Source organism: Hoplias malabaricus, chromosome 10 (genome assembly GCF_029633855.1).
Source record: "Hoplias malabaricus isolate fHopMal1 chromosome 10, fHopMal1.hap1, whole genome shotgun sequence".
NCBI classification, from domain to species: Eukaryota; Metazoa; Chordata; class Actinopteri; order Characiformes; family Erythrinidae; genus Hoplias; species Hoplias malabaricus.
Window position 1 is genome coordinate 36,137,905 of NC_089809.1, and position 12,871 is coordinate 36,150,775.

The 12,871-nt window shown below is 38.4% G+C and overlaps 1 protein-coding gene across 1 annotated transcript in view; it reads left to right on the forward strand.

The window, feature by feature from the left end:
- Positions 1 to 4,642: 4,642 nt before the first annotated feature.
- Positions 4,643 to 12,871, forward strand: part of plekho1b (pleckstrin homology domain containing, family O member 1b) — a 29,439-nt gene continuing 21,210 nt past the window's right edge. Inside the window, exons 1-2 of the mRNA XM_066683884.1 lie at positions 4,643 to 5,019; positions 7,219 to 7,365. Coding sequence (XP_066539981.1) covers positions 4,993 to 5,019; positions 7,219 to 7,365 — 174 coding nt within the window. The 5' untranslated portion in view covers positions 4,643 to 4,992. The remainder of the gene's footprint in view (positions 5,020 to 7,218; positions 7,366 to 12,871) is intronic.

A 12,871-nucleotide genomic window follows, 5' to 3' on the forward strand; every position in this document is an offset into this window, starting at 1 on the left:
ACTGATTAACAGCTTTGAGGTGCTTTTCCTCACTTAGTGTGAAGGAACACAGCAGACTCAAGTATAGTCTTCACATCTGTTATCACACTACATCATTTTCAATTCATCATTTAATTGCTTTTTAAAATGTTTTAATCATCTTCTATATTTATTTTACTTGTGAATCACTTTGAATTACCAATGTGTATGAAAAGTGCTCTATAAATAAACTTGCATTGCATTGCCTCTGACTTTACAGCTACAAGGTGGACCAATGATGTTGGTGTGTCTAATAGAACTGAGAGTGAGTGGACACACACACACACTGTTATAAAACTTCAGTGGCACTGCTGTGTCTGATCCACTGCTACCCGCTCAACACACACTAACATACGACCTCGTCAGTGTCAGTACAGCCCCCGGAGAATGATCCACCACCCAAATCATACCTGGTCTGTGTTTTTTTTTCCTTGATATTGAACTTTAAAAAATAGTACTTTGACTAGAAACAAAACACATGAGACATCTATTGCAAGGAACTGTATCACATGCATCTGTTTTCTCAGCATGAAGTAGATATTCCTGGCCTTCACAGGCCTAAAAAATGGGCCTGAGCCTATGTTTTTCCCTGTAATTGACTGGCTTGTGTGAGGCCACTCCATAAGCTGATTTCCACCATGGTTGTGCAATAGGCTGAAACTGGGGCAGTGGTTCTTCTTAATTCCACCTCTGTGCTGGATTAGTGGGTGTCACTGCTCTGATGCCACTGTGTGATTACTTTAGATTTTAATGCTCACTGCTGACTGAAATAATGAAGAACATTTACTGCAGAGATGAATAAACATCTTTTATATCATTACACAATAAAACCACCTCTCAAACACTCTCGAATCCAGTAGACTCTCATTAAATTTAATTCAGTTCAGCTTGGCCACATTTACTCAGACTCTAGCTCAGCTCTGCTGTTGCAAATTATTTAAAGACATTGTATGAAAACATGGTTTCCCCAAGACAGTGGTTGGGAGTCAAGCTGATCTTAGGAAAAGTACAAGAAAATATAAATAAATGAAATAATAAAATAACAGAACTAGACATTTCCAGCACAGCGCAGCAAGGTTTTACAATGGAGGATTACTGGTAATCTGATTCAGTCCATTCATAGGCTTACAAGGAACAACATGAACCGGCTAAAAACATGAATTCTCAGTGTCTCTTCACAATTCAGATTTAGCGTCTGTGATTACAGGTATTTGATTTCGTTAAATACAAGTTATTTGTTTTATTTATTTGTTTTGCACAAAATAATCTCCAACGCAGAGCTTCCATTCTTTTCATCAGATTTGCTTTTAGATCTTCAGGGATATAATCTGCACATCAGCTCTCAATCATTATCCCATAAAGTGATTTAATGCATTAAAAACACAAACAAAAAAAACTTTCTATATTGCAGAACTGAAGCAGGAGTAAAGCTCAAAGAAACTGTATCCTGCGGTGAGAGTTCTCTACCAGCTCTTTGTTAGGAGTCCCATATTCTCTTCAAATAATAACAATAATTTATGACCATATTTTTTTGGAGACTCTTGATTTCTTTCCATTTTAATTTTCTAAAAAAACAACAACTGGTAATTAATGTATATCTGGACCGGTAATTCAGTGTATTAACCATGGTATTACTTAGTTATTCCTTTGGAGGCTTATAAATTAGTGGCTGTATTTGATAAACGTAATATAACTTTACAGAAACTTTGAAACTGAGCTCAAACAGTAGAGATTACATTAGTAGGTGACTTGCTTTTTAGACACAAGTTTTATTAACCTACTGAAATGATGATTAAAGACGGTAGGTACTCATGTTATGGTGTATTTACTCATGTTTGCTGCTTCACACATTTAAGGTAGGCTTTTTAAATATAATTTAATAGTAAGTGCAGCCCAATGGACCCTTGGTAATGTGTTATTCTTGTAAATCTTCTGTATTTATATTTTAATTTACTGTCTTTTGTTTAATCATGTCTTTTTATTGCAGTTTTATTTGCTTTTATAAATAAAAAAAGGGGGGGGGGATGAGCTCTCGCCCCTCGCTGCCGTTGTATTCTTAGCTGAACCTATGTGTGCTTTTAGGTCCTTTACACCTTTATCTGCTACACAAAACATGGGAATTTCTTTTTTAATTCATCTCAGAACTTACATTTACGTTTCGGATGAGGGTAGGTACACGAGCTTTGCCTGACGTAAACAATCACTACTAACGTCCAGACTGTCCAATTTAATGTTTACAGAGAAGGTTATCGTCCAATAACGGTAGCTCTACAGTCAGACCGTCCAATCAGAAGATTTTAGGCTACTTCACCACGCCCCCTTCTCACTCAAGCGAACCAATCGGAGTAGGGGAGGGCGGGACTAGCTTGTGAACGAAACTTCTCGAAGTTCCATGTAAGCTCTAGAAAAACAAATTCCCGGACGTTTGTGAAATTCCGCCCGGACAAAGAGAGGACATGTCCGTGTAAAAGAGGAGGTCTGGTCTCCCTATATTAGTAAAATTAACTGTTACTGTAATTATCTGTACAGTTTTGTAAAGCACTTTCATTTGCAACTGTGTATGAAAAGTGCTCTACGAATAAACTTGACTTGCCTAGTGGGAGAATACAATGCTTGGGCCTTCCACTTTTACAACTAAATCAATGTATGTAAGAAAGTGTGAAATACAAACATTATAGTCTCAGGACGTATACTGATGTTATTTTCAAGCTAACTAAGATAAGTCTAATGTCATGCAGATCATATCCACAGCCCAGCTTGAGTTTCTTCACCACAAAACAGATACCACTGATGATTGAAGTCAAAATACATTCACTGGTGAACTTCTTATATATAGTTTCACTGTTGTTAAAGACAATCTTACTCTACTCACCTACTGTTTAAAGTCAAACTGGGATCAGATTCCCTCACTGTGTAACTAGTGAACCGACTCTCTAACTAGCTGACTCATTTACTAATTAACTAACTGATGACACCCTCGTTTAGACCTCAGTATCTTCTGATTATTATTTACATCGTCGTGCACTAGCGTTTTACATTTACCACTCACAACACTTTTCTGACACTGAGTCAAACCCCTGGCCGGTTCATTACAGAAAGAAAATGCTTCTAATTCATACTGATTTTAAAATAAATGCACAAACAGTTTTCAAGGTAAAAGGCAATTATTCTCATGGTGCTATATTTACGATGCAGCAGAAAATGTGCTGATAATGCTAATATTAATAGACAATACCATCCATCCATTATCTGTAACTGCTTATCCAATTTAGGGTCGCGGGGGGTCCAGAGCCTACCTGGAATCATCGGGCACAAGGTGGGAATACACCCTGTAGGGGACGCCAGTCCTTCACAGGGCAACACAGACACACACACATTCGAGTCGCCAATCCACCTGCAACATGTGTTTTTGGACTGTGGGAGGAAACCAGAGCACCCGGAGGAAACACACGCGGACACGGGGAGAACACACCAACTCCTCACAGACAGTCACCCGGAGCTGGAATCGAACCCACAACCTCCAGGTCCCTGGAGCTGTGTGACTGCGACACTACCTGCTGCGCCACCGTGCCGCCCCTAGACAATACCAAGATTGGAAATAAAAATGCAACCCATTCACAGCTCTTTCAGGAACAGAAACTGCTGAAACAGAGACTAGTAAAATCAGTGATAATGATGACGTAGATACCCAGACTTTCATGGTTAAAGTAAAAGTATTTTCCAGCTTGATTACGAAAATCTATGAGGGACTGTCTAAGGTTACTATTACTGACAGTCTTTTGACCTTATTTAAAGTATTAATGGAAACATATCAGTGTTGATAGATGTTTAAATCAAATATCAGCATTGGGTGGATGTTTGTATTATAGTCCTAACCAATCTTTAGTGAAACATTTATTGTACCACAGAGGATCAAAATGTTTTGGTGATGTTGCATTTCATTTATTACTGCCTCTGTTAACCTACAGAACTGGAAAAAAAAATCTGTTATGCTAATCCAGGTCACAGTTTCTACATTGTATAAAGGTCATAAATATCAGCATTGTTATTGTAATTGCCCCAAAACCTCCAGCCAAATGTTTAGGCCTGTTACATCCAATAATTTTAGTTGACATCAATTGGCATACAAATACAATTGTGTTTTATTATTTTTTAACTATTAATTAAATGCATTTTTGGAACTATTATGTGCAAATACTAAAATACAGGCATGAGTGGCCACATTGGCTGGTTTACTATGCCCATCAGATGAGTATAAAGCACCCCCCTCCCCCCAATATTGGAACTGTGCTGTTGATTGACACAGAGATGATTGAACATCAGTGCTGTCCCTCACTAATGTTGACTGACTGTAATTATATTCTCACAGCAGTGTTCCAACATGTACCCAATGTAACGCCATCTCAGAAGAATGCAGCTAAAGAGGGACAAAATCTGTTTTCATGTTGTAGCACATGTATGCCTTTTATACATGTTGTACATCTTCAGCATGAGTCCTTTGTGTCTTTGTGTTCAATTCATATACACCTCTACTCACAGCTGCCCATAGGGGGCGATGTGGAAGAGCCACAGCTGCAAGTTCCTCTAACAGTATACAAGTCTAGAGCACTTCTAACGGGTGGAGGAGGAGAGGTGGACGAGGAGATGTCAGCTCTCTTCTGATCTGTGCTCCTGAATTGCAGTTTTCTATTGTTTCTGTTGCAGTGAGACGAGGAACTCATACGCTTTGTGTAGAGCGCTGAACTTAACCCCGTAGTGCCGGAGGATAGCGAGCGGAAGATCAGAGAAAAGAGACAGTAACAGATAGAGAGAGAGAGAGAGAGAGAGAGAGAGAGAGGCGGCGGTGTGGAATATACGTTAGTTTTCTGCTCTTCTCTCTTTCTTTCAGAGGTTGGACTTGTTTGGAGAAAGGCAGATACGGATAGTGCCGAGGAAGAAGGAGTATTTCGAGGGAACTCGTCCGGAGACCTCACCATGAAGAAGAACAATTCAACAAAGCGGGTACGTTACTGCTGCGTTTTCATTACCTCAGCACCGTGGCTTTAACAAACGTGTATCTTTACTCTTCGAGCCTTAAGTTGCGTTCTTATCCGATTTTTCCGTTCCACGGTAAATGCTGCAAAAATAACGGTCTTGCACCAGCTCCATTTAAGGTGGAACGGAGAGTTCATATCAGAGCCAACTTCATCTTGGCGTGTCTTTGTGTTTCGCACTTAGGAGCCGTTATAACACCGGGGAGCTAGAGCTGAGCGATAACCGTATCATTCAATATCACGATATTAACCGCCCAAATTAACCGCGGTTTAACGGTTCATACGATATGGGTCAGTAATAACCTTTAAGTAACATTGGATAAAGCTAGCAAAGCATTCTCTCACAATAATGTGTCTCTTTCTTCTCTAGTCATATATCTAGTGTTAAAGTACCTCAGACAGCGAGAGTATATCGGTCTAATGATTTAAACATTCTTCACACCACTGACTGCAGGCCAGTACTGGTCCACCGTCGCACCACTCAAGATTACTGTCCTGTGTACAAGATATAACACGTTTTTAATCTCCTCAAACTGATTTTAAATTAAACAGTCTTTTATTCAGGGGAAAATAAACTAATACAAATATTACCAGCGACTGTGAGAGAAACAGTAATGAGTCGGCCTGATATCATATTGATTACACTGAAATTGTTGATGCTGCACTGGGTTAAAATGATTTACTGAATGTATAAAGAATAAAAGAAATGAATGAAGGAAAAATCTGTAAATTGGACAGTAATGGGGAATGCTAAATGTGACATTTTCTGTAAAATTATCACAGTTTAATGAATGGTGGTCCACTCAGAAAACACTGTAAAATGGCAGTGGACCTCCAACTTTACCCTCAGTGGACCAACTGAGTCTTCTGCTATCAGGTATCTCAGAAACCTAGAATACCACATTTTAACTGGCTGTGTTTTTGTGTTTTATTTTTAAAAACCATATTAAATAGTATAAATGTTAATCAGGCCATAAACACATTTTCAAGGAAACATATACAGGGGGTCCTCGACTTACGACGTTGATCCGTTCCTAAGTCGCGCCGTAAACCGATTTTCGGTGTAAGTTGGAACATACGTACATACTGTACGTAAATAACATACTGTAAGCACTTATCCTGTCCTAACACCTATCCTCCTCGGTCCCGAACCGCGTAATCGTGTATTCTTCCGCAGCGCACACCAAACACGAAGTTCACGTTACGACGTTTACGACGCAAAACCACTTAAGTCGAAACAAGGCTTTATACAGTAAATGGGAGATGTGTCGTAACCACGAATCATCGTAACTCTGGACTGACATAACCCGAGGACCTCCTGTATTGATAACAATTCACAGTAAATGAATGATTTAAAAAGTGTTTATTATTCGTTATTCATCAGTAATGAGTTTTTACCATGATGTAAGTGAAGGGGCATCAGTGTTCTTTTTTGTGATGAATGTGAATATCTGTTGATGATGACAGGTTTACACTAAAGATGGAGATGAAAAAAAGAAACTAATTCTAAATCCTCTAAAAACCTTCACTCTGCACATTCACTCTGCAGTTGCATGACATTACCGTTAGGTTAATTGTTAGAAATTTATATATATATATAAGTATATAAGAATGGCTTATTTGACAAAAGCAACACCAGTTTCTTGAGCTAATGTATTGTGTGTATTGAACTCATTGTGTCTCAGGTATTGGTAGAAAGACTGTTTGCCGTATTTTAGGCAATAACACAGTACTAAGACAAAATATACTGATAGGTACAACACTTCATCCAGCCCTAGAGGGAGCTCAGTTCTGTGATTGTTTAGTTTTTGAAGTGTGGGCTCCCAGGTCCATCACTTCACTCATAACAATGGCTTGTTTTAGAGCTTACCACACATAAATGCCTTTGTCTTAGTTGATTGTTCAACGTGTCCATTATAAAGCCTAGCTCACAGCCCGTAACAGACAGCTTTGGTGAGTTCTAAAGCAGCTCTATTCTGTTCTCCCAGATGAGAGTGTTCCTAAAAGTTCACTCTCTGCATGCTCCCACTTGATGTAAAGTTTTGCGTGGCGGCACAAAGAATCAGCATGACAAAGGAGACGTCTTAGTGACTCCACCTAGGTTAACCAAACAATCAAAGCCTATTCCTCACAGCCTGTCTTCTCTTTGGTTTCTTTTAAAATTCAGGGCTTGCAGGACTCCAGCCAGCACCCCGCACAACCGGACAAAATCGGCTGGATCCGCAAGTACTGTGGCAAAGGCCTCTTCAGGGAAATATGGAAAAACAGATTTGTTGTGCTAAAAGGAGAGAAGCTCTACATCTCTGAAAAAGAGGTATGTCTACATTTGGTGATGTTAAGTCTTTATGTGCAAAAGTGTTTAATGTTTTATTGCTGTTTATTGAACAGACGCAAGCCATCATTAACTTTGTTTTATTTTCCTAATACCTCAGATCCTCCTCTGTATAATGTTAGTTACGTCTACGTTCTGCTTTTGCTGCTAAAGAGGAACAATGTGTCATGGGTTTACACTATATGAGACTAAGAAAAAGTGAAGTAAAAGACGTTGTTAACATTTTTCCAGAAGCTTTAAGATAGAATTTCAGTTTATTTTGCAGAATATATTTACTGTCAGCTTACGCGGAGCAACATGTTAATAGTTAAAGACCTGAAATGGAGCAATATGTGTAGAGATCATTTACATTGTAAATAATTCTGCTTCATTGTCTGACAAATCAGGTGCTTTTGTTTCGCTCATGATGAGTGAAGGCTTTCACGTTGCGGAACAATGTAGGGTCATTTCAAGGTGCATACACACACACACACACACATATACCAACTTTACATTAGTAAAAGAGGATCCTGTTGCTTGTTTTGCTACGAATATAAGGAAGTTGTCAGTCTAACAGATGAGAAGTGAAGGTCTGATTCATTTCTAATGCGCAAGTAAAGTGGAACTCAGGTAGCTTTGTTTATAAAATTATTTTCTTTCTAAGAATAACTAAGGGAACGTGCCTCTGAACCTTTCAGTTTTATAAAGGAACTGCGTTCATAAGCTGTGTTTAGGTGCAGTAATCATACTGCAAATACACTCATAATGGCTAAGTTTGGCTTTAAGGATTATTTAATCAGTAATTGCTGTGTTGTTTTTCTGTAATTTCTGTTGCCACCGTTACACACACACACACACACACACACACACACACACAAAGTTTTAGGAGATGACAATAAGTATGATCATATCATAAATTAATCTTTTAGGAGAGAAAGTGAAACATATGTAATGAATTTAACATGCTGTAATTTATGAAGAATGCAGTATTTATTAGTAGTAACCGAGCAATAAAGCAGTAACAGGTAACAGCTACAATTGATCAGCTGTGCCTGGGAGTTGCACGTAGTGTGAAATGCATGTTTTGTTGTGTGCATTCTCCTTCTGCACCTGTTGTGCTTTGCTGTGCAAGCAAGCAACTGTCCTCCCTCTGTCTCTGTCCCCTGATGGGAATGACAACACCATCCATGGGAAAATGCACAGAGCTGAGCCCAGCTAGCCGCCTACAATGCAAGTGTGTTTGTTTAAGGAGCCAGAGCAGCTACTTCGCAGTGACATGCATAGTTTGGTGTTACATAAAAGAAGTTGCACAGCCTGAAGCCTGAAGGATGTATTTTACTGCATGCCTCAATCTGCAGTCCTGAAGTTTCTGGACCAAAAAATAGAACAAATGTCTGAAATCATCTATTTTGTTACTGTTATGCTACAGCAACTTTTTATCACTTTTTAGCATATATAGTGATGTTTTGTAGCGTTATTCTAATGTATTCTTTGCTTGTTGTTATTTGCTGAGAGGTGTTGGGTTCTGACTACAGAGCCTTGTGAGACCTGTGAAAACACAGCAGCAGCAGCATGGTAAAATAATAGGAGCAGCCATCATATCAAGGTTTAAGAAGCAGGATTAGGACCGATCTGAGCACTGTTACATGCAGGAAATTAAGGGAGTACTGGAGTGAAGTAACAGTGCATTGTCCTCCCTAGCCATCCATGGCTGAAATGCCCTTGAGCAAGGCACCTAACGTCCAATTGCTCTCTAGGCCCTGATGTGGCTGCCGTTTGCCCTGGGTAGGTGTGTGCGCGTGGTCACTGCCCTTAATCACTAGTGTTTGAGTTTGCGTGCAGTGCCATGTGGAGTGAAGAAGTGCTGAGTCTAAATTGAGATGTTGTGTTGACAACTAAAAAAATATTTGAGTCATTTGCTCCACCACACTTATGCATAAGGAGCATTAAACCACACAGGCCTATTACCGTTAATCTTCTCTCCATTCCAAATATTTGTTTACAACTGTATGTTTCTACTTGAAAAAAATAGAATTACACCTAGGGCAAATTCATTCGTTTTTCTGCACCATGTATGAAATAAGCGGCACATTGTATCTCTCTGTGGCTGTCACAGCTCTAGTTGATTTGGCTTCTTCTCAACAGGAAGTCTTAATTCTCTGCTGGGGTTAGGCTTACAGAGAGATATAAAGGTGCCTTTCATCAAGATTAACACCTTGATCCAATCATGGACACACTACATGGCTTAGGATGTAACGTGACTAGTCACCATTGCATAAAGCAGAGAAAGACATACCATGTAAACAACCCCTGCCGTTACAAGATATACTACTGTATGCAGATAGTGAGGATAATGTAGGCAGTCTTTTGCCCAGTCTATAGAACTTTTATATTTTTTCCAGATTTGTTGTAGAATAAAATATTTGGCAGATGTTACAGAATACTAGCATATATTATTCCTTTATTGCAACTAATGATTATTTCCATAATCAGTTATTTGATTAATTTTAATTAATTAAATATGGGAAATAAATAATGTGTTAATATTTAATATAAACTATGAATAACCAAGATTCATTTGCCAACTGTTTTTTTTAATCAGTGCTGTTGATTTAATGGATTCAGTAGGTACTCAGGATGATTAAATTAAGATGAGTAAATTAATCGTAAACCCAAAGTATAAAGGTTAACCCATTCCTATAAGTGTGAGTAATATAAATGGCCTGTTATAAATTTGGCTTGTTTTGAGTTAAGGACGAGTGGGCTGAGAGAAGGTAAGATGGAATGGGTTTGAGTCATGCTCATGCAGAAAGCTGTTTGCTGCACTAACAGCTGATCTCGGCATCAGATCAAACAATGCCAAGCCAGCATATGGCCTATGGCTACAGGGTGGATTGACCCTTTTAGCTAGTGCTTAACAGACTGATGTTTCATGATTGACTAGATGCTTCGTGCAGCTGTCTAGACAGACACCCTTGATGAACCAGAGCTGTTGTTTTGGTGTAATCGTTCGTGAGATGAGGGACAAACAAGAGGATTGGCAACATTTTCATAAGGATGCCAAAAGATCCCTGCCAGCTGTCCCAGTTGATAAATGCCCTCTTTTATAAACCACTGACATCTGGCAGGATTTCAGTCTTGAATTGAGTTTGTGTTGGGACACAGGAACGGCACAGGATTTGACAAATTATTCTATTCCACAAGCCAACCCATGAAGGAAATAGTGTCAGATGGAATAAAGGGTGGAGAGTCAGTGGGTAAACTGAACTGAAACAGTGTCCTCTGTTACACCCTGAAGGGAGGGAACTAAAGAGTGATCTCAGCACTGGAGTTCTGCTCATCTGTGTAAAGATCAGATTTCCCACACTGATGGGTGTCCTCCGAGCAGGGCAGCTGTGGGGAGTGGGACAGACATGTGGGAGAGCTTATTTTCACTCTTCTCTCTGCTCTTTTTCTGACTCATTGCTCTTCCTCTTACAACGCCTCTGCACTCTTTCAGCAGTTTTTTTTAATAATTGATTGAAAAATCAGTTTTCTTTATATTGTCTCTCCAGAGCTTCCCCACTATACCATAGTAAAACTTAACAAATGTCCCCCATCTTGGACGAGACACAGAGATTAGACTGGTATTGTTTATGCTGTTGCACTAAAGTTTGTTTTTGTGGCTAACGTTAAAGTTAAAGTTTGTACTAATGGAAATAATAATCATTAATAGAGAATGAAAAGCAAAAGCAGATCTATTGGAGCTTTTTTAAAAACGTCAATGTTCACTGTGTTTTTAATTTTAGTTGAATGTTAATACTAGTATTTATGTGTAAATATTACATAATACATAAAGCACTCACTCACTCACACTTAACTACATGCCTTAACTGCATGACTGTGTTAAAATATTTTCATGAATTAGTCTGTATTGTTTTAAATTTAGATAACAGTATGAACTAAAGCCATGTAAGTCTGTTTAAGTAAGTTTGAGATTACATAACAAATCCAGTTTAAGGCCAGTGTGTAATGACTGAAGCATGGGGTTTGCACAGTGCTAACTCTGGGGTATAAGCTTCTATTACTCATTTGCCACTTTAGCCTCTAAGCTGCAGTGAATAAACAAAGTAGCACAAAACTTTGGACAACAACACTTTCTTGGATGATTGAATACAATTAAAGCTTAAATAAGCTTAATTTTTTGTATTTTTTATTTTATATTTCATCTGCATGCCAGTTTGGAACATCTTTATTGTTATTCAAAAGCAACAAAATCAGTTCAGTACTAATATTATGTAAGATGAAGAAGCAGAAAGTTGTTAACTCTGGCACTCTAGCATTTTAAAAAACATAGGCTATTGTCTGTTAAACTGGCGTCTTTTTGATTAAAGGCAGATGATTAAAATGAGAAAAAGAAAACCACAGAATGCACAGTGTCTGTACACATGTCCAAATAAGGCAGTGTGGTCATATTTCTGTATGTTGAAATAGTCTCCTGATTTCTGTTCTGCTTTTTTTGTTACATACGAGGGGGCGAGGGGTTGGGGTATAGTAGTCATACGATAACGTCCACATCTACAGTACTTCTACATGATGGCCTTTTTTTAGACCTTCTGATTTCCACATCCATGACCGAAAACAGAAGCTGTCTCTGTTTAAGGCCTATTAATCATCTTGTTATTCTTTTTTGGGAAATGTGCTTGATTAACAGTTGACAAAGATGTGCAAGCTTTTCTGACGCACGTTCCTGCCATCTGTTGCTGATTTTCAGACACTGCCGTAATCAAAGCTCCATGGAAGATGATGCGGATAGACAGATACGATTCATGCTGTACCACGAAGAGAAGTGTGTCCTGTTGCATTACAGTTTTAAGAATCTATGGCTATGAAGATTATATCAACTGTTGGATAAAAGCAAAACTAAAAAGCAACAGTTGGGATATAAACCACTTCTTAAGTGTCAAGTCAAGTGACAAGTCTGTTAAACAGTGAAAGTTTACCTATCGTGGTTTCTCTCATGTCCTACAAATTACACTAAAATACACAACAAATTTTGCTACAGTGAAAAGTGAATGCCTTACATTAGAAACATTAGACATATAGTGGTAATTTAACTATGCAAATTACTCTAAAAATGAATTTTTACATCTACAATCAGTCTGGTCAACAGCTCTTCCAAAGCAGCCATTATTACCGAAACTAAAAATGTTATGATCAAAGCACTTTCCCAGCTTTTGTAGTAGTCCCAACTTCTAATGTGCAGCTGTGTACATGGCAAAATGCTCTAGATCCTTTTTAGTTTGTTTACATGACACATCATAGTATTGTAGTCAATTCTAAAAGCCATTGACTGAGTAATCTTCTGTAATGTATAGTTAAGTCATTATTGCATTTATTTATCAGAAGCTACATTTTCCTACTCTTTACCTTTGTATTAGTATTAGGAGAATATAAGAATAGACTAAAAAAAATCATATTGGTATCAGCCAAATTTCCATTAAAATATATCTCCTTCCTTTGAGTCTGA